Consider the following 25297-nt stretch of genomic DNA (forward strand, 5'->3'; position numbering starts at 1 on the left):
TAGATGTTCCTGACACCTAGCTGAAGGATGGAAGGGAACAGAAATACTCTAGATTGTGGAGGGAAGCCCCAAGAATTCCAAAAGGGCCATTGATATGGAGGTGGGACCCAGTTATGTCCAGAACATTGATGTCTTTGGAATGCTGAGGCTTGGCCAGTTTCACAATGGGCAGGCACCTCACAGATGCTGCTGAACATATCCACGCCAAGACAAGTAAGAGCTGACCTTGGAGTCTGATGAAGACTCTGCTTCTTCCAACTAAGGAGGAGCTGACACCATTGGTACTGGAGAGACTAGTTCTGAGCCTGGAGATGGAGGTACCGGCGAGATCATTCCTGGCTTCCTACTAGATGGAACCCCTTTGACAGGTAGCATCTGCCAATATCAAATGGTGTGTCAGGATTGGAGCTGGAACAGTAGAAAATTGTACATTAGACATCGGTACCAGGTGGGAGTCTTGAACAGCTGGGGGAACCAGAACTGACAGGTTCAACAATTCCTGAGCTGCCTCATTAGTTTTGGGCATAGACAGCACCAGCAAAAGGCTCTTGGCTCTGCAGTACTGAAAGCTGCGCTGATGATGACGTGGCCAGTACTTGAAGGGACTGGTCTCAAAAGGCCAGTCCTAGGGTGGAGTCAATGACCCTTGTTGGCTTAAGAACTGCGTCTGGGAGTGCCTTTTCTTTGAGTGCACCTCTGTGTCCTTGCCTCTACTTGGTGCCTGCCCTGAAGATTTTGAAAACTGCAGTACTGAGTCTTTAGGAGACTTATATTGTCTCATCTTCATTACTGGCACTGAAGATCTGCCTCTCAACTCAGTCAGACCAGGAGGAGCACTCCTAACAAATGTGGACATGCTCAGTACCCACATCGAGGGGGAAGGCTTTGATGGTGGGCGAAGTGCAGACTCCATCAGCAGACACTTAAGTCTGGCTGCCCTGCCTTTCTTTGCGTGGGATTTGAACCCCCTATGAATGTAACATTTGTCATTCACATGCTCCTTCCCCAGATACTTCAGGCAGCTGGGGTGCAGGTCACTCATTGGGATAGACTTGCTATAAGAGTAACAGGACCTGAAGCTGGGAGAATGAGGCCTGAGTTTGGTATCTATACCCAAATGGGAACCAATGAATCCAAGGTACTAACTACTAATCTAAACTTAATCTTATATCCAAAACTATGTACAAAAACTCTAAACTAGCCTAAAACTAACAGAACAGATACTATTTACACTAAAGAGGGTAGGACTCGCAAATGCAAGGATAGCATCTCCAACAACCATCACAGATGGTAGGAAGGAACTGGGAGTGTGTGTAAGGGATGGCTCCACCCTTTATAACTATGCACAGTGGCACAAGCCAGCAGAAAGCACTCGTGCCACTCTCCTGGGTACTGCTGAGGGAAAAGCTCCAACAACTGTGCATGAATTGCATGCACACCTCCAGTGGAATGGACGTATGCTATGACTTGAAGAAGAACAGAGTCTTATAAAGGAAAGCGTTAGGCAGCCTTACCCGTAGCATAGTTACCAGCTCGGCCTATAATTTAATCAGTTCAAAAGTATTTATTGAAATTATGACTTTCAAAACATTCTAAAAAGTAATATTAAATTGAGTTATACATTGTTAATTTGTAAAAAGATACAGTAAAACTACATATGTGCCCTTTTGCTTCTTGATATTAACAACACTGACAACCATAATTAGCTTAAAGGATTAAATGAATGTTGTTTTCTTTACATAGAAAAAAGGAAACACTTTATTATTGGAGTATGAACCACTTGGAAATGTTGTGTAACTCTTTTATATCCATACATTTTTTGTTTTAGTTTCTTTTGCATGCTGCAATACCCTTATCATATGGACTTCACCCTATCTACAGGGTCCAAGAGGAATTTTCAGAAGTCTTGCCCAGTCACTATGATCCAAACACTGCATTTCTTTGTCAAGCAAAACTTCTACTGACTTCAGTAAGAAGTTTCCCCAATTAGGGAATGCGGAATTTGGTCCAAAAAGCATTCCTCCAGAGAAAAGAGGGATGCAATATCTGTCTTCTTTACTTGAGTGTGCCAACAAAAGAAAGAAAATGATATATGTACTTGTAGTTCAGCAAAAAGAGGAAGAAGCAACACTTATGGAACAAGATCTCCTTTAGAGCAAATAACCCAACTATTCCATTTTCTACTTGCTTCTTTAGCTCAGTTAGGTATGCCTATCAAATAGGCACAAATAAAGGAAATGGTTGGACTAAGTCGTCATAATAAGAAAGGTAGGTCTGATAACAACATACAAGTACTGCATATAAACACCATAAGTAGACTTTAGTTTTATCAGTAAATGTCAGTATACATCAACTCACTGTACACACACTCAAACCAATGGAAAAATATTTCTATCAGTAATAGAAATGTACAAATAAGTAAAGTAATAAAAATGCTGCTTGAGAACGTAGAGTTTTATTTAAGGATATTTATTTTGTATATTTTGAGATATGATGTGGATAATTTGTGTTTTAATGGATATAAAATTTACTTTTTTGAATTTCAACGTCTATTAAATAATTATTGTTTGACCCCCCTGCTGTCTACCCCACACAATTTCTAGCAACTGAAAATTTACAGTCGATAAAATATAAATGCTTTTCACCCATAGTTTCACACAACTGTGAAAATTAAAATCAGTAAAATATTAAAAATGCTTAAATATCAACATTGATAACTGTCAAAATTATAAAAAAAATAAAAATCGATTTCTGCCAAGTTTAACCATAGGGTACGTTTTATAATTACACTTGTCAGAGTTGCTGAGGTCAAAAACTAAATGTATAAAAAAATTGAAATTAATCTCTTGACCTAGCCTGCCCAGCAAGCAAAACCTTCACTAGACTGGCAGAAGAAAAGAATGAAAATTTCTTATTTATCTAGGTGTTAGGCCTTCTCAGTACAGTCACTGCCCATTTGGAAGTGCACTTGGAAGTGGGCAGACCTAGTTCTCGTATAAATGGGATGGATAATTTGTTTGAATAACGGCATTTATTAAAAAAATATTGAAAATGTTACATTATTGCATAGAGAAATAGCTCTAAGGTACAAACCATCAGTCATACTATTAAACTGACTTCATGAGTCAGTTTAAAGATATGACTGATGGCTTGAACTTCAAAGCTATTACTGTATGCTGTAACATAACACACTCTTGAAAATCTGTTTTTGGCCAAACCATTTTAAAAAATATGTTTTACATATTTGCTTCCAATGTCATAAATCAGAGATGAGCAGGTGCCATTAATATACATTATTTATTTGTTACATTGGATTAATATTCCTTTTTAATATGTTTTTTGCTTATATTAGTTTTTGTTCCGGCAGACATAAATTTTTGTTTTAAATTCATGATTCACTTTACAGTTTCAATGTTATCGTTACAATTTGACGAGCTACCATCTCATTTACATTATCATGTAAAAATCCATGAGAAGACCGTAAATTCTCAGAATCTACTTATTTTCCATGACCAAATGTTAAATGTTTAGAATTTGTAGAAGTTGACGATTTAAATTTACTATGCAGTCTATGGGCCAGATCTCAAATAGGTGTAAATCAGTACAGCTTTATAGATTATTCATAAATAATAGCATTATAAAGCTATTAATTTCTCATTTGTTAGCAAGGATCAGAAATATTCAAATTCAGACCTTAATCTCACATGTCCAAAGGGGTAAGAATTAAAGAAGTAGACAAGAACATAGAGAGTTATGACCATTTCATGACCTCAACGGAACTATGCTGAATTACTCCAACAGAGGATCTGGCCCATACGCTTCATAGTAAATTGCATCTTTCAACTTCTAAAAATTCTAGAAAGTTAAAATCTGATTATTAAAACTAAGCAGAGTCTAATGATTATGGATCTTCTCAGAAGTTGCTACAGCTTTTTTCAAAATGGTAATATAAATGAAGTTATTTCTTTCAAGCAGGAAATGGAAAATAGCACCATTGAAACAGATTAGTAGAATAGAAAGAGCTCTTATCATTTGCTTAGTTCACTGTGAAAGATATAAAAATGAGTGAGGATAGTTGGAGAGCCAATGGTTTATGTTACCTAGAGACTAACATGATCTATGTGACATCTACTTGGAAGACCATTGCTGCTTTGTGAGCTAATGGTATGCTTACAGGTCTCTGAAGTGAGCATAAATGCACAGCTTTTACAGCTTGTCTATTTCATTTATTTGATCAGTCTGTTTTAAAATCACATTTATCCTTTCAACAAGACACAAGATGGAAAAGGCAAATCTGGAAATTCCATACTAGTCAGATCTTCTCAGGGTTGCAGCATAAAGATTTTATTTGAAAGGCTATATTGCTATCTGTAGACATCGTTGGTTAGTGTTATACAAGCAGCTTTCCTTTTTCAAAAACAAAAAAGGGGAAATGGCCATGGGTTCAATTAGTGACTGTCCCAGTTCTCTAACTCTATCCCAGAGCGAACTGTGATATTGAAGTATGAATATGAAAATGTAGCCATATACTATTTATTAATTTTCTGCTAAGAATTCAATAGGATACAGTCAAGTTTGCTGAGGAATCTTTTTTTGTGCAAATCTATAGGGTTGCATACAAAGTTTTCATTATTTCAGAGTACAGCATTTAATTGTAATTATTGTTCTTTCAGGAAGGAAGCAAGTCTGGAGATTACTTTTTAGAAGATCTAAGAAATATTTTATCGTCAGTCATGGTTAGTTCTGCCATGGTATGACACAATGCTAGTTGTAGCACCCTGGTCACTGAAGTTGCTGCAATAGAGAGAAGACTGTAGGCTTAACTGGAATCAATCAACTGTTACTGGTGGGGATTACTGACATTTGGTGGCAACTGATGGGCTAATAAACTGATTGGCTGAACAATGGGAAGATATAGGATTGAGAGTAACTCGGAGAGTGAGCTGGGAGGAGGAAAGGAGAGGAAGCTGTGTGAAGCTCCTCCTGCTGTTGCTGTATACCTGTGCTATGTCCTGCCATGTTTGGAAACTGAGGATTAAAGACACACATGGTGGAAAAGAAACTGTGTGTGTTTGTGAGCAGACCACAAAATCCAACGAGGCAATGCTGCTCACGGGGTAGCATGAGAAGGACTCTGTGACATGTGGGACTTGTCTATGATCTTAACCCTCTTGGTGAAGAGAAAGAGCCTTGAGAGGTGACCTCTGTGAGGGCAGGGGAGCAATGGATTAGATGCTGCATTGGTTAATTGAACAACAAAAAGAGAGGTAGAATACCTAGCAGACAGAGGCATGTACTTCTGGGTTGGCAGGTGGAACAGCAGTGGGCACTGCAGGAGTTTATCAATGAGCAGTCTCAGTGTACAGCAGCAGCTCCTGCAGATTGGTGAGTTCTAGTGAAGGAACTGGAAATCAGGCAGTGGAATTTTGACTATGTAAGATGACCCCAGGCATCACCCTGATGGGTTTTTTTGCTAACTTGTGAGCCGGTGGCTATCAGTGCTGGATGGGACGAGGATGGCTGGGCACTATGGCTAGCCCCTTATCTGACCAACAAGGCTCAAGAGGCTTATATGGCACTGAAAGAGCACCAAGCCAAAGATTATGATATGCTGAAGGCCACTATTCTGGACAGGGTGGGCCAGTTGTCAGAAAAATACTGTCAAAAATCAGAATAGCCAGATGGAATGATGGGATATGTCCCAAGGCTTTTGTGCAAAAGTTATCTGACTGGGCCAATTGGTGGTTGAGGTCAGACAGACAGGACACAGAGGCATAAGGGGCTCAATTATATATGAGCAGTTTATGCAGAGCCTCCCCGAAGCTGCGAGAATTTGGGTCCGAAGTCATCAGCTGGAATCACTAAGGGGTCACGTAAAACTAACAAAGGAGTATATGGAAGCAGATTTTCCATGAAAAGAGGTCCATTCCCCTACACTAGGGACAGGGGAATGGATGGTTGAGGAACCACCTTCATCGAAGCCTAGGAAGGGGATGCAAGAGGCAAACAAGAGTGTCCACAGCACCCGCTTAGTGAATTGTTACCAATGTGGTGGCAAAGGACATTTAAAGGAAGACTGCCCATACATGGACTGTGGGTTCATGGAGTTTTGTGGGTGGGGGAGGCATAAAAGGCAGGACTAGGACAATGACAGTTCCTGCCAAAGTAGGCTGGAGAATCACATGGGGTGTGGTGGATTCAGCAGTCACGTGTAACCTTGTATGAAATACCTTGGTTAAACTGCAGTGGCAACAGAATGGGGAGACAATAACAATTCACTGTCTACATGGGAAAAAGAATACTTATGCCCTGGCAGTCGTTCCACTGGAAGGAGAAGGAAAATTTTAAGTGGCAGAGAGTGGGTGTGGTAATATTGTTGCCGTGTGCAGTGATGATAGGAACTGACTGGACTCTGTCCCCTTATGTAAAAAGAGCGGAAGACAAAGAGGGAGATCCAAACAATGGGTCTGCATAAGGAAATCTCAATGGTAGGCCCTCCAGGTAATCAACCAGGTGCACTGTGAAATGATTCTAGACAACAAGCTCAGAGAGAATAACATGCTGGAGGACTTGAGAGGAAGAGGGAGGGGGAAGTGGATTCATGGGATGTGGTGTAATCACACACCGGACCAGAGACACATGAATTAGGCCAGGTGGGTCCAATCAACCAATTAAGCAGCAAACAAAGGAGATTTAGGCTGTGTGGAGAGCCTTGATTAGAAAGAAGCTCACCTGTGAGGGAACAAGCAGGAGCTTCTACAAAGCCAGGAAGCTGGCAATAGTGTAGAGAGGCTGCAGGAGTGACAGGGGCAGGGAGGCAGGCATGAGAAAAGCCTGATGCTACTTGAGCAGAAAGACTTTGGAGGACTCTACCCCAGAAGAAGAAACCACTTAGTCACCTAGCCAAAGGGCTGAGTCATGAAGAGAAAGCTGCAGGTCCTGGAGCAAGAGAGGAGCTTCAGAGTGAGAGAAAGACAGAGAGTGACAAAGTGCAACTGCAGGAAGAGGCATTGGCATGGCAGAGCTAATTCCCAGAACGGTCAGGAGGAGGCACTGTCCAGTGGTGAATAGTGTGCCCTTTCACCGTCCAAGAGAGAAAGATCAGAGTAACCCAGCACAGGAGAGCAGAGGTTTGGCCAACTGCCAGGAGAAGCAAGCTGGGGAAAGGCCCAGGATGAAAGACATACCAAGGAGGGAGAGAAGGGTCTTGATAAAGCGGCCTTGGCAGGTGAACTTACCTGAGCCTGGGACAAAGTAAGTCAGGGGAGGAGAGGAATCCTGACATTGAGGCCCTGAAGGGACAACTTACTAGAGTAGATATAAACCAGAGGAAAAGGAAACTAGAGGAAAGGCCCATAGAATGCAACTGGTGTGATGACCTATGGGCAGAGATGGACACAAGGGGGAAATCTCCTTTCTCTGAGTTTACGTCTTGTGGATGGAAGGCAGGAGACCCTCACCAGCAGCCCATGGAAGGCCAGTCTGAGAGGGCTCAGGAAACCCCAACAGAACCCCAGACCTGTAAAGAGAGTAGGGCTCAGACTAGAAAGGCCAGAAAAGGTCTCAATTGAAATAAGGGAGGGGGAGCTATGTGACAGAGTGCTAGTTGTAGCATCCTGGTCACAAAGGATGTTACAGGCCTATTTGAAATAAATCAACCTGTTCCTAGTGGAGTTACTGACAACTGGTGGCAATTGTTGGGCTACTGAGATAATTGGCTTAGTAATGGGAGGTTACAGAATTGGGAGGAACAGAAAGTAAAGGGAGAGCTCAGATGGAGGAGAGAAAGCTGTGTGAAAGCTCCTTCTGCTGTATACCGGTGTTATGTCCCGCCATGTTTGGAAACTGAGGATTAAAAGGTACCTGTAGGGTAAGAAGAAACAGACTATGTGTGTCCGTGAATAGGAATCCACAAAAACAGACTAGGCAGTGCTGCACACAGGGTAGTGTGAGAAGGACCCGTGATACATGGGTTACCTCTTGGGCTTTAACATGGATCAGATGCAGATCTGAGTGTCTTTTTGCTGCCATCTTGTATTAATAACTTCTTATATATGCCTCTGTTAAAGGTTAGTAAAGACACACTTGGAAATTAGGATGGCATTAAATAACTTTCTTACTGCTTGGGTCAGAAATTAAGGATATTGATATACTAATGAAGGAAACATGTCTCTGTTCTCGGACAATCCCATCTCTGTTGTCCATGAAACTTTGGTCAAAGTATCCATTTTATTCATTAATTTTGAGGAAAGTTCAGTAATTGACGGTTCGTCTTGTTGGGTTCTTGAAATAACTGATGAAGAAAATGAATACAGATTGAAAGTATAGAGAACAGGGAAGAAAGGAAAGGGTGATCTGGAAATTCTTGAGTTTAAGTGTCATAGTTTGTGAACAGAACAACTAATGAGTTCACTCAAGAATACAGAAGCTATTAATTTTTAGCTATAATGATGCATACAAAACAGCTGGAAATGGAAACTTCCAACATGCTTTTAAAGGGCTCACTGCACCCCTGCTTCCTTGTATTATATTTCTATGTGGATAAGGAAGGCCACTAAACGATATCTTTAATTCTCTTATCCTTAATTTGACTGAGAATAGTCTTGCAGAGTATCAATCTGATCTGTTTGCAACATTAACTAGAATATACTATCATATTAGCCCAGAGAAATTTCCAAAATAAAGTGACAACTGAAAATTCATCAGAGAGTGTATAGATATTACAATTAGAAGATAGGATGATGTCAATGCTTGAAGCAGAAAGCTGGTGAGTCTTAATACTGAATTAATGCCAAAACTATTGCTTTGCCACACAAAGATATTCCAAAATGTAATGCCAGCACCATATACCGATTTGGCAAGAAAAATGCAGAGAATGCTACAGATTGTGTTGACAGCGTGACATGATGTTTTCTTGGATGTAGTCTGGGTATCATGAGAGTAAGCCTGGAGACACTAATGAGAAAAAGAATACAGCACTGGAAGAGCTGCTAAATATGCAGTAGTCACAGGATGCCTGGAGCTTGCTGGAACTAGAGTGGTAATTTTGACATTAAAGCAGCATAGTGTGAATTGGCCAGAGAAGCTTGAAGCAAAGGGATTCAAGAAGGTTGAATTTGTTTCTCATACCACACTTGCAAAGGAGTAAAGGAGTTTTCAAATTCTATGATTTGAATGGAGTTTTCAAATCATATTCTGTTTACAGAAATGGAGTTTTCAAAACATATTCTTGTTATCACCAAGTTCTACATTTAGGAAGCAGGAGGGTCCCAAGCCAGATGGTAAACACAGATCAGAAGTTCAGAGCATTCAAAAAACAAGTTGAATAAACCAAAATTACTGGTTTCCATACTATAAAATGATTGGCTACTACCACTTTTAGTTGGCCCTTAAAAGCAGCCAAAACAAGACCTGAATTTTTAGGTAAACAGTCTGAATCTGGGGAGTTGGCGAAGACAAGATATCTATGTTGCTGTTGTGAACTCTCATTACGGAGTTCTTCCTCTTCCATTCTTCCTCTACCGTTTTTGTAGCCGACTTCCTGCATTCCACTGGAAACTGTCCCACATTGTCAGAGCATTGAAGAGCCACATTAAGAGGTGCCAAGATGCATACTCTCAGATGGAATAAGTCTGGATCTCCCTGGGGAATCTGACTTTACCTGTAAGATGAAAGGCCTGGTGACAGAGGAAGAAAGAAAGCTGGGTCTAATGGCATGGTCAGGAGATTGGAAGATCACAATTGAGCAAACTCTCTGATGCTAAGCAAATACCTTTCTCTTGACTGTGGAAATATGTGGAATTGAGGGAAGGAAAATAACTGGTTGTGACTTAAGTCTAGAGGGAACATACAATCAGAGAACCTGGATGCCTACCAGCTCCTACCAATCCCAAGGACATTTGATATTATAGAATCTATATGTGGAAAAGATCTATTAGATCATTCAGTCCATCACTATGAAGATGCAGAATTGTTTCCTATAGTGCATTTTCTTGTGCTTGACCTTGTAGCTAGGCAGATCTACACTGGAGTGCTACAGCACTGCTGTCTTCAAAGAGCACTTGAGCTGATTGTAAAGTTTTTAGATTGTCTGCAGGAGACTAGCTTCCCCCATCAAATGAATAGCTGTAAGAAAGTTATGAAGGATGCACCAATCCCACAGGGTTCTGTCTTCATAATACAGTTTAAGTGAGAGTCCTGCCCCAAATGGTTGAGAATACATGGCTCTTGAGTTGTACATCTGAGTTTATACTACTGTATCTGTGTATACTGAATTGTGAATCAACTGCCAAATACATGAACCCCGCTCTTAATGCCAGGCACACTGCACTAAGTTACAATACACTGATGCAAACTCTGGGTTTCTCTGGCTTTATACAAAATATTAAGATATTCTCGAGAACTCTCCATTACAGCCCAAATGCCTATCACCACTTCTGGAGAGGTTTAGGGGAAAAAATCCTAAAGAATGTTTGAAGACACTATCCATCAGATGAGGGGATCTTGCATTGAATGATGATCAGCTGCTGACTTCTGGTTTGCCATTTGCACTCAACCAAGACTGTAGGTTTCTCACGATCAGCATGTGTAATGTATTCCCATCAATGCAAGAAGCCATAAGACCTCAAAAAAATTATCCTTTCCCCCCAACACCTGACTGAAAATTTATAGAAGCATTATTTCTTTGAATGTTTAATATTTCTTGTGGAGCTAAAAGGCAGTAACCACTGACGCATCTAGACTGGTCCCTATGAGTGTTAATTTCTATGTCTGGGTAAAGATGGACTTTATTGATTCCTGAGCAGGAAGCAAACTTTGTATAGTGAACGAAATGTGGAAGAATGCCTCTCAGGCTGAGAGCACTAAACCAGTCCTGTGAACTGATAAAAGACATGGTGGCTACCAGTGTCACCATACAAAAACTGAACCTTGAAACAAACTTGTTCAATACAGAACAAAGACCCTTTCCCTTTGGAGTGAGAAATTTTCTCATGTAATCAGTGCCTTGAACATTCTGCAATTCCATAGAGTTTGCAGCAGAATCTCCTATTTGCTCACTCCTTGCCAGACAATTGTGTTAAAGCTTTCACTTTAACCACCGCCTCCTGCATCTATCCCACATAGTTGTTTTATAACTTTGAATACGTGGCCCAAGTGTAAATAGATATGCTGTTGCCTTCTTGGATCGCAGACATCCTTAACATAGCTCAGAAGTGTGAACAGCCATAATCATCTCAGTGAGATATGGAACTCAAACCTAATGATAATTTAATTGTTAACTCTTTCACTGCTGGTCATTTGAGCAGAAATATCCAATTATATCATAGCATCCCACAAATCTCAGTTGCCTCCCATGCTTTCCCAGGTATCAACACCCAACTGTCTCCAATTCAGCTGCCAAAATCTTCAGCAAGAAAACTCCTAACCAATTATTTTCATATGAAAATTACAGTAGAAATTACACTTAGGTGTCCTAATTCTATTAAAGGGAAAAAGAGGACAAACAAGAAAACACAGACAGAATGATCCTTTGCCTATGGGAGTAAATAAAGAAATTGAGGCACTTTCCTTTGTAAATGGCATTTTTGCAGATTCAAACATTTACTGCAAGGGAGTATTATGCAGTTTGCCACAAATGCCATTCCTTTCTAGATTATTCCAGGTGCATATTCTCCCAAGCACGGGAATCCGCAGAGGAAATTATTTCCTGAGAATACACAGTAGGCTTATCCTCCGGAAAATAGCATTAACACTTTAATGCCTAAATGAGATTACTAGAGATAACAAGGAACTAGACAGCTAGTACTGTATTATCACTCTTCCTTTCATTAAAGAAGACAGAAGGAAATAAGAAAAACTTAAGAAAATTTAAAACAGTGAAGGAAAGATCCATCCCACTTCACCCACATTTACCCTATTTGAAACAAGAAATTACACTAGGGAAATGGGAAAAAGCTCTTTTTTTAAGTTCCTTTGGTCAAGTGATATCAGTGGTGTGGGCAAAGATGCCAAAAATGTGCTTGAGTGCTCAGGGTTATAAGAAGGCCACCATGCTAGGGAGAACTAAGAAAGTATTTCTTATTCTTAATAAGAGAGTTTATATTAACCTTGTTCTTGTAAAAACAGACTACAGGAGAAGATTTTTTAAGTTTCAGCTCATCATCATTTGATTAAACTGACACATCACTCATTTGCCTGTAATTGTGATGATTTGAAAAATAGCATTGTGAATGTTAGAGTTAGCATTTGAAATAGATTACCACTATCTGTTTCTTTTCTATGTATTGTTTAAACCTCTTTTAATTAAATTTTTTAAATAAGTGCACAACGAAGTGCACATCCAACCTCCATACAGTACAAGGGAAATCCAATAGGATTAAGCTCAGCAAATAATTTAATAAAACTCTACAAGAAAAATGACTTAACCATTAAGGACAATGCAGCACTAATGCGTTTCATAACCAATGTCTTACCAACTGTAAAAGGGTCAGTGCACATGTCACTTCTGTTCTCCTTCCATGCCAGCAGGTACTCAATGCTGACGTGATCTGCAGCGTCTATATGACTGTTAACTGCCACCATCATGTTATGAGCTTTTGCGATGCCGTAATAAACTTTAGTTTCATTCACCACGGGCAAGTCAGTTAGGGTGTTTGCTGCCTCAAAAGCCTGACTGAAATATTCACAGGCTTTGTAATAGTTCCCCTAATAAGGAAGAGAAAAGCGAAGAAGAGGTTTTTACATTTTTTTTTAACTAGCACATCTTTAACCTAGTGCTTTGTACTTCCCCCTTCACAAGCGTAAAGAAGCCACAGCTGTTATTCCACCCCCAAAATGATTCACTGTGTGATCTTGGAAAAAAAATCACACCTCTCTGCCTCAGTTTCCTAATCTGTAAAATGCAGATAATATGACTTACTTACCTGTCTCTCTGGGGAACTGTATTTATTAGTCTCTGTTCATATAGCATTTTGAACATGTAAGCTTCTATATAAATGGTAAATACTATTTCTGATTATAGCTGAGCCACTCAGTAACAGTAACCAGAAATTCAATACATTCAACATCCTTGGAAAAGGATAAAAACTAGCATGGTGACACTAACATTTAGAAACAGGGATTTTTTTTTTTAAAGAAACAAGGAAGTTAGTCAAAACTCCTACAGTCAAAAGTACAGAAATTAAAATTTTTGGAAATAATAATAGTGTCTCTGAATGCATGCACTCTATACAAAAAAAAGGGAAACAGGAGGGCAAGATGTAAACTCCTATGGGTAAATGGCAAGGCTAAAGAAGTTATTCAAGCCACAGATTTCCTTCAGAAAATGGAAATCCAACACTAGTGGAGCCAAAATAAAGGAGCATAAACTATAGCAGGCAGTATGTAAGAAGGAATTAGTAGGGCTAAGGTGGAATTTGAAGAGCAAATAGCTAAAAGAAATAAAAACAAATAAGAAGTAATTCTTTAAATACATCAGAAGCAGAAAGACCGAGATAACCCATGGGTCTGCACCACAGGGCAGTAAAGGGAGCAATTAAATAAAATAAGGACATTGCTGAGAAGGTAAATGATTTCTCTGCATCTATCTTCACCACAAAGCATGTTGGGGAGATGCCTACACTGGACCTATTCCTTTCTGGTAATAAAGACAAACTACAATCTAAGATGGATGTGTCTAAGGAAGAGATGCTGAAACAAGCTGACAATTTAGAAGGCAATATATCACCAGGCCCAGATGGTATACAGCACAGAGTTTCTGAAGGAACCTGAAATTGAAGTGGCTGAGTTGCCAGCAAATATATGGACTCCTCATAAAAATCAGATACTATAATAGAGGGTAGCAAGCGGCACACCGAAAGTTTTAAAAAAATAGGGTGCCACAAGATTCTGTACGAGCATCAGTGTTGTTTAATCTGTTTGTTTAGTTATCTGGAAAAGGGGGTGAGTAATAAGGTGGCAAATTTGCAAAGGACACAAAATTATTTCAGTTAGTCAAGACCACGGAAGACTGGGAGGAACTTCAGAAGGACCTAATCAAAGTCGGTGAATGGGCAACATGATGGCAAATGCAATTCAATGTTGAAAAATGCCAAATAATGCACATTGGAAGGTATAATTTGAATTACTTAAACACTTATTGGGCTATAAATTAACTGTATCAGCTCAGGAAAAAGAGCCAGGCATCCATATGAACATCTCAGTGAAGACATCTGCTCAATGTGCAGCAGCCTTAAAAATAAAATATAATATATTAATAAAACCAAACAAAATGTTAGGATGCATAAGGAATGAGATGGAAAAGAATACCCAAACTATTATAATGTGAGATTATATAAATAAATGGTATGCCCTGGCTTGGAATACTGTGTTCAGTTCTATTTACTCCACCTCAAAAAAGATACAGCAGCAATAAATGAGGTTCAGAGATATATCATGAGAATGACTAGGGCCATGAAAAAACTACCCTACGAAGAGAGAGTAAAAAAAATTGAACAGCCTACACTAGACAGGAGATAAGATATGACATGATAAAAGCACACCAAACAACAAATTGTACAGAAAAGATATATTGGGAAGATTCTTTCCCATGATACAAAAAGCAAGGGGGCATTTGATATAACTGAAAGGCAGCAAATTCAAAACTAATTAAAGGAAATATTTTTTCACACAGTGAAGAGTTAGCCTGTGAAACTCATTGCCACAAGATATCATGGAGGCCAAGAGTTTAAGATTTAAAAAAGAGATTGGATAGATAAATGTTTTGGAAGGGATATAAAGGATCAAGTGTTAGGGCATAAGCCAAACTTTAACTAGTGGGGTTAGATTGAAACATTCCCTGCAGGCAAATTATCATATAACTGCCTATTACAGGCTTTTTGTGTTTTTGTCTGAAGCAGCTGAAACCGGCCACTGACCAAGAACACGTACTAGATAGACAACTGGTCTGACCCAGTATGGCAATTCCTATGTTCCTATTATTAGCAGCCATAGTGGATCAGTTTCCATTCCTCAAACCCTCATGGAATTCTGTAGCCCTTGATGGGTACATCCTTCCTGACACACAAGTCTTTTTCAGAGAGGTCACCTGCTTGACCCCTTTACTTTTAACTTGACTAAGTCCCTCCCTGAAGATTTCAATTCCCCTGTGCAATTGTGGAGTCTGATTAGACTGTTAGAGGTTTTGAGGGCTTCCTGGTGGGAAGGAGCTATGGGTAGGATGTGACTTTTTTATGCACACAAAAACTCATGAGCATGGTCAGCACTGTAAAAAGGAAAAGTGTATTTCTGATGTTAAATATGCAGCTTAATGGGATATGATTTAAAAACCACCAATCACTAGAAAAAATTCTTCAGTGACAGAAGTAGCAACCTGGCTTGCATATTGGAGCAGAGAGTTCTTTTCATTCAGATAATCCCGCACTATTTTACTGTGGACAGTTCTTTCCTCAATTTTTGTTGAGACTAACTAGGATTTAGAACCATCAGAATTTGTTTAGTCTTGCAAAATCACTCCTATATTTATGCTAAGAGCTAATACTAGCCTAAGGCTAGTTAAACTACATTTATTTGATATATTCCAATAAAATAAAATCTTACTTCCTATCAAGTAGAAATATAATTTGCTATTGATGTTTCAAGTAGTATGATTTCTAAAACTAAACAGTAACAGCAATAACTGTAACAAGAAAAGCAACACATCCCTTAAAAATGAACCAAATGAAGGAAAGAACTCTGCAGAGCAGATATATGCTTTTGCTTTAGTATTTTTAATTTCAGGAGACTTATACACAGTTTCAGAAAGACAATTTGAAAAGAGACGTCATTTAACATAATGCAATGAACTCTCACTATACATGTTTTTAGTTTTAAAGAAATATTGCCATATTTTTTAAGTAATTTATTTTACAAAAATCCCCAAGAATATTAAAAAGTCATCTTCTCTCTCTGTATTTCTTTCTTTTTGTGATATCATGATTCAGTGCTGAGACACCAATCAATTCTGAATTCTGATATCACAAACAGAACTTAAGAAGAACATGTATAGGAGAAGGCTAGTTCTTCCAGAAGATCACTTTGAATGCAGTTGGTAATCAACAATGATGGCAGAAGAATGTAAATGGCAGTTAACCAGAGTCTGAGTTAAATATTTTGCAATACTTGCCTGAACTGTGGAGGGGAAATATTTAACCCTACTGTTGATATAAACCTATTTTATTCTGCCTTCCAAATCCACTAAACTACAATAAAGGTACATTTTAAATATATTTCTTAGATATCTTGCAAATTCTTTGGCTTTCAAGATCATTTTTAGAAAGGCAGAGTCTTTTGAATTTGCATTAAGGAGCAAAGCTTTAAGTGAGAATATCGTAAAATTGAAGTCCCAGGTTAATTCAAAGATTACAGCATAGACTTTGTATCATTGCTTAAGCAACACCACAGGACAATAACCTTTACATTGGGAATTCTGTATAAGATAAAACATAAAAGTAAGGAGTCACTTGGGGGTTGCAATTTCTAAGGTGGACATGCAGCCTGTAGAATAAATTAAAAGAACATTATTTAGGTCACCAAAACAAGCACTTGAAAGTTAGGAAATACCAGATTTATGGTTGCTGCATACCCATAGAGTTCCCCCACTTTTTCAGCAATATGGTAGCCTTAGCTCAGAAATGCTCTTAGTAATTTAAAACTTCATTTTCAGTATTTATATAGAATTTATTCATGGTGAAAGTGCCTTTCCACCTTCTGCAACTAGCAGGGTTGAGCAAGATGGGTACAATTTTCTTTTATTACTTATTATTTCACCATGATTCCATGTATCATTTCAACTTCAAAAATGTTTTAAAAACAATTGGTATCAAATATTTTTTTTCTGAATACTTGTTTGAGTTTTATTTGTCCCTGTATGGGCAGCTGCACTGGCATGGAAAGAAAGGCAGCTAGTGCCTTCATTTGGGGTTTCACCAGAGGAGGACAGATTTCAGAGCGGTAGCCGTGTTAGTCTGTATCAGCAAAAACAATGAGGCATCCCTGTGGCACCTTAGAGACTAACAAATTTATTTGGGCATAAGCTTTCGCGGGTTAAAACCCACTTCATCAGATGCATGGAGTGTAAAATACAGTAGGCAGGTATAAATAGACAGCACAACTCCCATCTTTTCATGTGCTGTGTATTTATACCTGCCTACTATATTTCCTCTCCATGCATCTGATGAAGTGGGTTTTAGCCCACAAAAGCTTATGCCCAAATAAATTTGTTAGTCTCTAAGGTGCCACAAGGACTCCAGAGAAGGACAGTTTTAAGTAACAGGCCTACTTCAAAAAGAAGCTGTCTGGGAGATATGTTAAATCAGCGTATTTCATGGTTACCCCAACCTTGCCTTGTCCAGCATTGTCTATTTTCTGGGTTGCACAGACCAAATCAAGGCCATCAAGTAGAATGGGTATGAGTGTACGTGAGCACGTGTGTGTGGAAAAAGATTTTGCGTTACTGATACACTCCCCTGGAGGACTTTCTCATTCAGAAAGTCACTTCCTGAATTATGCTGGCAGAGCACACATAGCAAATTAGGCTAAAAGGTTTAAATCTCCACCAGTGTAGTAGGTTAGAATTTTTATTTGTCCATTTGTTAATTTTCAAAGAGCAGTAGTTATACTGTACAGTAGTATACTATAAGATATTTATTTGTGATTTAATTGTTAATTTGCATAGATGTGCCCAAGCTGCATATCTGGATCCAGACTATTGTCAGAGTTGAAATATAGGGGTGGTTTGGATTTGGGGTTTTGGTTTGACTCATTATAGAATTGCATCCTTATTGTGAAATTTGGATCTGGGTTTAGGAACACATTTTAACGTTACCCAAAAGTGTTCAGATTTAGAGTTCCAGTTCACAACCATACCTAGTCATTTGGCAATATAGGAGAAATTCCTATATGAATCAATACATTCATCAGATTTCTGATGGGACAGTCTCTCATACAAGAACACAGATTTTGACCCTGAATTACAATCAACTCTAGGTTTCAGAGTAACAGCCATGTTAGTCTGTATTCGCAAAAAGAAAAGGAGTACTTGTGGCACCTTAGAGACTAACCAATTAAAGCTCATGCTCAAATAAATTGGTTAGTCTCTAAGGTGCCACAAGTAATCAACTCTAGGGCATCATCATTATAACTAATACTTACTCTTTCATTGTAAATATCTCCAAGGGATATGCATGCATCCACTAAACTTCGGCTTAGCTGAGCACTCTCGGCAACCGTCACAAACTTTTCCAAGTACTCAATAGCCTCAGTCACTTTTCCCTGACTAAAACAAATGACAAAGGTTGCAATTACATTTTTATTGAGGTTGTTTCTTCATACACTGCAATAGACTATAGTTGAGAATCTGTCATTGCTTCCCTCAGCAGCCTTATTTTGAAGTAGTCTAGAAACTGTATTTACTAATTTGCTTTCGGGTGAAATTTGGAACCCAATTCTGTCCTCATATGCACATCTGCTACCTCTATGGAAGTCTGTAGGGCTGTGATACTCAGACTGAGACTTGCGAGCTGTAAGTGGCTCTTTACTGTGTCTCCTGCAGCTCTTTACAGCACATGATATTAAAACACTGTGTGATTTAATTATTAAACAATCTAAGTTGTTAGTCAATCTGGATGTTTTTACTATGTTATTAATCAATTGTAGCTGACAAGGGGCAGAATTAGGTCCTCTGTACACAAAAAGAAAAAAAAATACTTTTCCTAAATTGCCAGTATATTGTTGCATTATTTTTAGTACCAAGAATGAAAAAAATAGGTAGGCTATTATTTACAATGCTTGTCTGAGTTTCCAGTACTCTAAAATGATGTTTTATTTAATCAGCATCTGGTCACACATTTTTGTAGATAGGTCAGACCTTGCCTAGTGACCAAATTGAGAGAACATGCCGAGGGAGGGGACTAAGCATATTAGTTTGTCAGTGAGAAACTTGCTTTTATATTTTTCTGCCCCCATCACTCATGGATGCCACTTTTTCTGCCCCCATCACTCATGGATGCCACTTTTTGCTTTAGAATCCTTTCCCTTCTTGTACAGCAGCTGCAATATAATGACACTAACATTGTAGACCATAGAACTGGTAGCCTCCTTCAGGATGTAATGTTGCTGTTTGGCTGCACAGACCAAGGGTTGCTACAGTCATACAGGCTACCCTATAAACTGTGGATTGCAGGTGTCACCTCCAATTCCCACTGAGACTCAGGCTACTTGAGGTTACTCCCAATCTAGGATGAAAATTGGCTAATGACTTTGATAATAATATTTGCACATATCATTTTTAATAAAGCTGGCTATGTTAAAAATATAGTATCTCTGCCCTCTAGGCCAGAGGCTCGAGTTTGCTTGCGAGTGAAGCACTGCACTCTTTTTCTCTTTAAGGCGGAGTGTCACTGCAGCTGACCTCAATATAAGCCATGAACTTGAGTCTCTAATGTAGTAGTGCAGCACGCTATATGTCAACTCACCAAGCCAGCCAAAAAAATCCAGTCCTAATTTAGAATCTCACAAATTTAAGTTCCTGTAAGTGATGAAAAGTAGTGATATATTTTCATACTATTTTAAAACACCTTTAAATTATATTCCTGCAACAAATGACTGACTGAGGCTTATTTAAGCTAATCCTTTTAATATAAACCATATTAGGGATATGTGTTTCCAGAATTTGATGGTGCTATGTCTGCTATGGTTCCTTAATTGGCTTATGCAAACAGAGTAATCAGAACAGTGAAGTTCCTGCCACTGAACAGGAAAAAACAGTGAAGCTTTGATGAAAATCTTTAATATTGCTGTGACCACTTCTAGATAAGTGGACTCAGCTGCACTATTGCAATCGGCTGCCAAAACATCCAGAATTTAACAGGGTGCTTAAAATGTTCAAGTGTTATGTTACAGTAAAGAACGTATTTTTAAATGAATAGAATTCTATTTATCAAAATTATTAAATGAACATATTTAAACAGCACTAGAATATGAAATGTACTGAACTGTAAACATTTGTCCAATGTCAAAAGGCTTCTGAATTTTAGAATTAGAAACATATTTGGAAACCTACTTTTCTTCCAAAGGGGAGAAAATCAAACATTTCCACACAGAAGCGTGGCACATGATTTATATAAGTTAAAGGACAAGGTTAAAGTGTTAGACAAATATTAATTCCAGTTTTTCTAGTTTTCTATATGCAGTGCACAGGTGCAACTTGAACAGCATATTATATGGTATAATCATTAAATCCATTCAACCAGACCTTAGAGAGTTAAAAACATATATTCTGAGGAAAAGAACTCCTCGGTCCAAAGGATGAGAATGAAACAGTGCAGAATATTTGTGTATCAAGGTGATTCCAGTTTCCAACTGGGAAAACAGGACTGTTAACACCCACATCCCCTGACAACTGTCCAATTATGTATATCACACTTGGCCTACTGTTTGCAGTAGAAGTAATCAATAAAGGATGTGGTTGAGTGAACATAGATTTTGGTTGAACCAATGCATGAAAACTTAATCATTTACTCAGAGTGGAGAAATCAAATAGAACAGAGATGAAACAGCCACTAAGGGGTTTGTTGAATGTGCCACCAAGTTTGTGGGCTAGTGACTGAAAGTAATAAGGCAAATGGAATCAGTGACAGGAGAAAATGTAAAAAGGTTTTCTTAATCTCATGAATTAATAGCAATGTTTTGATGTATTTTTGGTCATTTTTGGATATTTCATATCAAAGACCTTATGTTCCATTTATAGAAAATATAAACATTACTAGGGCATATAATTTCTCTCAGGCAAAAGGAAATTAATTTGATTAATAACATAAAGGTAATTCTCACAGTTAGAGCTTTATTTATGCCAACTACCAAAGAGCTCTGCTACTAGATGGTAGAATAGTCTTCCAAGGGAAGTTATGGAAGCCTATAGCTTGAGACATTTAAAACTAGTCCAGACAGATCACTAAAATATATTCTGTCAGAAACAACTCTGCACTGGACAGTAGGATGCACCTAATAATGTTATAAATAGGTCTTATCCACCTCAATCATCTATAATTTTATGGTTCTTTCAAAAATGCATATTTTTCAAAATTTCTACATGCTTTGTATAACTATACACATTCTGCTTCCTAAGATATTACCCTCCTATACTTGTGAGATATTCAGCTTTTTTACAGCACTGGCATTCATGACTCCATAGGGCAGTGAAGATTGCTTCAGTAAAAGGCATTACATACCTGTAGTACTCTTGTTTTCTCGATTCAGGCTAAATGAGCCAATGAAATTTTCTCTGCAAGTGTTAGGCATTATGGAGGCCTGAACCTTTTGTGATGTTGCTCAAGCAAGTCGTGCAAGGATGACTGAATCTGATGCACAAACCGAGTGTCCACAACAAGTCACTTGTTACTACAGAGGACACTGTCAGAGGTTATCTTGAAGGTGATGCCCTTATACCAGACTGCTCCTCAAATAATGATAGGCTTAGAAACCTCCAATCAGGCTTCAGTAGCATGGTTAGGATCTTCAAGACTCCATATAAAACTGCAAAATTTACAGGACCACAGGCTGGTTCTCAAGGCTTTTCCAGTCTTCTGGGATCTTTCCTGTCATCCATGACTTCGTAAATACTATTGCCAGTCACTCAGATTTCTTCTGCTAATTCCTTCAGTACGCTCGGGTGAATAGCATCCAGCCCTGTTGATTTGAATTCATTCAAATTGGTCAGAAGATCTCTGACGTGTTCTTTACTTATCCCGTATTTACCGCATTCCTTCCCTTAACTTCATTAGTTGTCCGGTCACCTCTTATTTTTTTGTGAGAAGACTGAAGCAAAGCAGGCATTGAGCAGCTCTGCCTTCCTATCATCTTTCATTATCAGCTCACCTTCTCCACTGAGCAGTGGACCCACACTGTCCTTGATTGTTCTTTTTTTCTGACATATTTGAAGAACTCCTTCTTGTTGTCCCTAACATTTCTTGTCAGCTGTAACTCATTCTTTGCCTTGGGCTTTCCTGATTTTGTCCCTACACACTCATGCTATTCCCATGTATACTTCCTTGCTGACATGCCCTTCCTTCCATTTCCTGTATGTAGCCCTTTTGGTTTTTAGATAGTTAGAAGCTCCTTGTGCAGCCACATTGGCCTCCTGTGGCTCTTCTTATCTTTTCTCTCATCAGAATAGCTTGATGTTGACTTTGACTCCTTTTCTTCTTAATTGGTCTTTCCATGGGACCTTGCCTACTATTTTTCTGAGTCGGTAGAAATCTGCTTTTCTGAAGGTTGTGAATCATGATGGGAAGTCATTCAAACCTTCACTGGTTCATCCAGTATTTTCCCAGTGGGGTCATCCAGACACAGGTCAGAACAATAAGCACCCAAAGTTCTGTGTGAGAGTGAACGGGGACATACAATGTGTATCACATGCCCTTTTTCACATTGGGAAAAGCACTCCTTTACACCTGTCTTTCATTTCCCCTCATCCTCGCGAAATTGAGGAAGATTCAACAAAACAGATCCAGAGTGATCTTAGTCATGATCATCTGGGCTGGGCAAAACTGGCTCTTGGAACTTTTGGCTCTCATTTACTCTTACCCAGTCGTGATACCTCGTCTGAGCAGAATAGGGTAATTCTCTCAAATCTTAAGTCACTTCTACTGACAGTATGGCTGCTAGATTTCTAAGGTCAAATAGACTTACACTTGTCCAAAGAGATCAAGGCTGTTCTGTTAGAGTCCAGAAGCCATCCACTAGGAGGTATTATATGGCCAAATGGAACCAATTTAAAATGTTGACTTAAGAAAAAGACCTGGACCCACTTTCATGGCCAGTTTCAGTTATTTTAGAATTTCTCTAGTTTCTGATAGTATTAAGAGTGTCGTTAGCTTCCACTAACATCTACTTAGCTGTTATATCTGCCTATATCATGGAATGTAACCATCCCCTCTTAGAATACTTATTAAAGGGATGTTCCAGACTTGCACCTTCCCATTTGGGATTCTGCTGATCCTTGATACTTGTGGCACTACCCAAACTCATAGAAGGGCCCTTTAAGTTTATGGGATCCTGTGGTCTGTACCATCTCTTGCTGAAGTTCTCATTCTTCATGGCCATTAAATCAGCCAGAGGGGCTTGGAATTGCAGGGCCTGATGACCTGTCCACCTTATACTACATTTCATGAAGATAATGGGATATGCAGGCTTTGCCCAAAAATTCTTCAAAAACAGTATCAGAGTTTCACCTCAGTCTATATCAATGTCTGTATTTTCCCCAGAATCCCCATAGCCATGCTGGAAAAGAGAGGGTACATACCACGAATTATAAAAGAGCTTTTAGTTACTACTTAGACAGAACAAAGTTGTTTAGAAAGTCAGAGTACTTGTGGACTTTGGAGAAAAATCTACCAGTGAAGACATCTCAGCTCTAAAGCTGTTTAAGGGGATAAAACCATGCATCCAGTCATGTTATAACCTACCTGATGTTTGTGTACCAAACATCTTAGGACACACTCAGCTAGGGAGGTAGCAGCATCAATGGCAAGAATCTACAATGTGCCATTATCTAAAATCTTGAAATTCAGTTCACACTTTCATGAGTCACTAGTCTCTCAACACTGCATCAAGACCTGATGCTAGTTTCACGAGGGCAATGCCTCAGTCACTGTTCAGTTAGCAGGACTTCTCAGTTAACCTTTGGGAGTCAGTGCTAGCTGGTCTCCTACAATGGAGCTCTTGTGGAGACAATGGGTAAAATTTTCAAAAGCACCTAAAAGACTGAAAAGTCTAAGTCTCACTGACTTTCAATGAGACTAAGGGCAGGTCTACACTTAAAATGCTGCAGCGGTGTAGCCACACTGGTGCAGCTGTGACCTGTTATGCTTCAGTGAAGATGCTACTACACCAGTGGGAGAGCTTCTCCCATCAGCGTAAATAATCCACCTCTGCAAGAAGTGGTAGCTATTTCGATGGGAGAAGTCCTCCTGTTGACATAGCACTGTCTACACCGAGGGTTAGGTTGGTATAACTGTGTTGCTCAGGGGTATGGATTTTTCACACCCTTGAGCAACGCAGTTATACCGATGTAAGTTTACAGTGTAGACCTGACCTTAGGCTAAGTGCTTAAGTCACTTTTGAAAATGAGACCTAAGGGCTTAAATTTCTTAGTTGCTTTAATTTCTTTTTAAACCAGGCATCACTAAAAAGATAAAGGAGTTACTTAATAGTAACTCTGTTCTCCAAGTGTATTGACTCCACAGAGCCACAGGATGATACTCTCTCCTCCCCTCTGCCTCAAAGCCCAGCTCTAAAGAGAAAAGGAGTACTTGTGGCACTTAATAGACAAACCAATTTATTTGAGCATGAGCTTTCGTGAGCTAAGTGAGCTGTAGCTCACAAAAGCTTATGCTCAAATAAATTGGTTAGTCTCTAAGGTGCCACAAGTACTCCTTTTCTTTTTGCGAATACAGACTAACATGGCTGTTACTCTGAAACCAGCTCTAAAGAGAGTCTTTGGAGGTAAAGGGACTGCTAGAGGTAAGTCTGGCTGATGTAAGTCAGGCAGCAAGTTTTCCCCTGCTCAAAGCAGATTTAGATGGCACAGTGGTAAAAGAACCAGTTGTCAGTCAGATCCAGCTCTCCCATTGTTGCTGGCAATGGTGGTACTGCACTGGTGATAGAGAAATAATGGGGGATTTTATGAAAGTGCTCATTGTATACAAAGCTGGGACCTTTTGATGGCACCCAGGATGAGAAAGGAAATGTAAGTTGTGTCTGTCTGGTCAGCCCTCTCTCTCCGTCCCTGCCCTGTACAAGTGCTCTCTTTCCCATAAAGGCTGATTTGTGCAGATATTGCTGGAGTCTTGGAATAGTATGTGTACGTCATATATCCTGCAATACCTATGCACAACAGAATGAGTCAAGGACAATCCATAAACTTTAACTTTGAATTTCCTTGATTTTATTGATCATATGTTAATTGCATTATATCATTTTGTATCCGTGATGTTTGTAAAAGTTCTAATTTCAAACTAATCCACCTGGCAAAGGCTTTTAAGGCTCACAATGCTAGACTGAAACAACAGAGAAGAATTATATTTGCAACAAATTGTTTTACCCAGACGTGCTCAAAACACAAATGTCTCGATGGAAAAAGTGAGGTAGAACAATAAATGGAAACTTCTATTAAGAAGAGTTCTTGAAAGGTCACACTGAGGCACACTTACTGGAGCATACTATACTTTTCTAGGCTTTCTGCTTTCTAACCTGTAAAGTA

At 39.1% G+C, this 25297-nt stretch overlaps 1 protein-coding gene across 3 annotated transcripts in view; it reads right to left on the reverse strand.

Moving 5' to 3' along the window:
- TTC29 (tetratricopeptide repeat domain 29) overlaps positions 1-25297 on the reverse strand; it is a 219935-nt gene that overhangs the window by 74048 nt on the left and 120590 nt on the right. For all 3 annotated transcript variants that reach the window (XM_075127723.1, XM_048847298.2, XM_075127724.1), the window contains exons 9-10: positions 18190-18313; positions 12474-12705 (exon numbers count right to left, since the gene is read on the reverse strand). In XM_075127723.1, coding sequence (XP_074983824.1) covers positions 12474-12705; positions 18190-18313 — 356 coding nt within the window. The remainder of the gene's footprint in view (positions 1-12473; positions 12706-18189; positions 18314-25297) is intronic.

This window comes from Caretta caretta, chromosome 4, assembly GCF_965140235.1.
Source record: "Caretta caretta isolate rCarCar2 chromosome 4, rCarCar1.hap1, whole genome shotgun sequence".
In the NCBI taxonomy this organism is placed as follows: Eukaryota; Metazoa; Chordata; order Testudines; family Cheloniidae; genus Caretta; species Caretta caretta.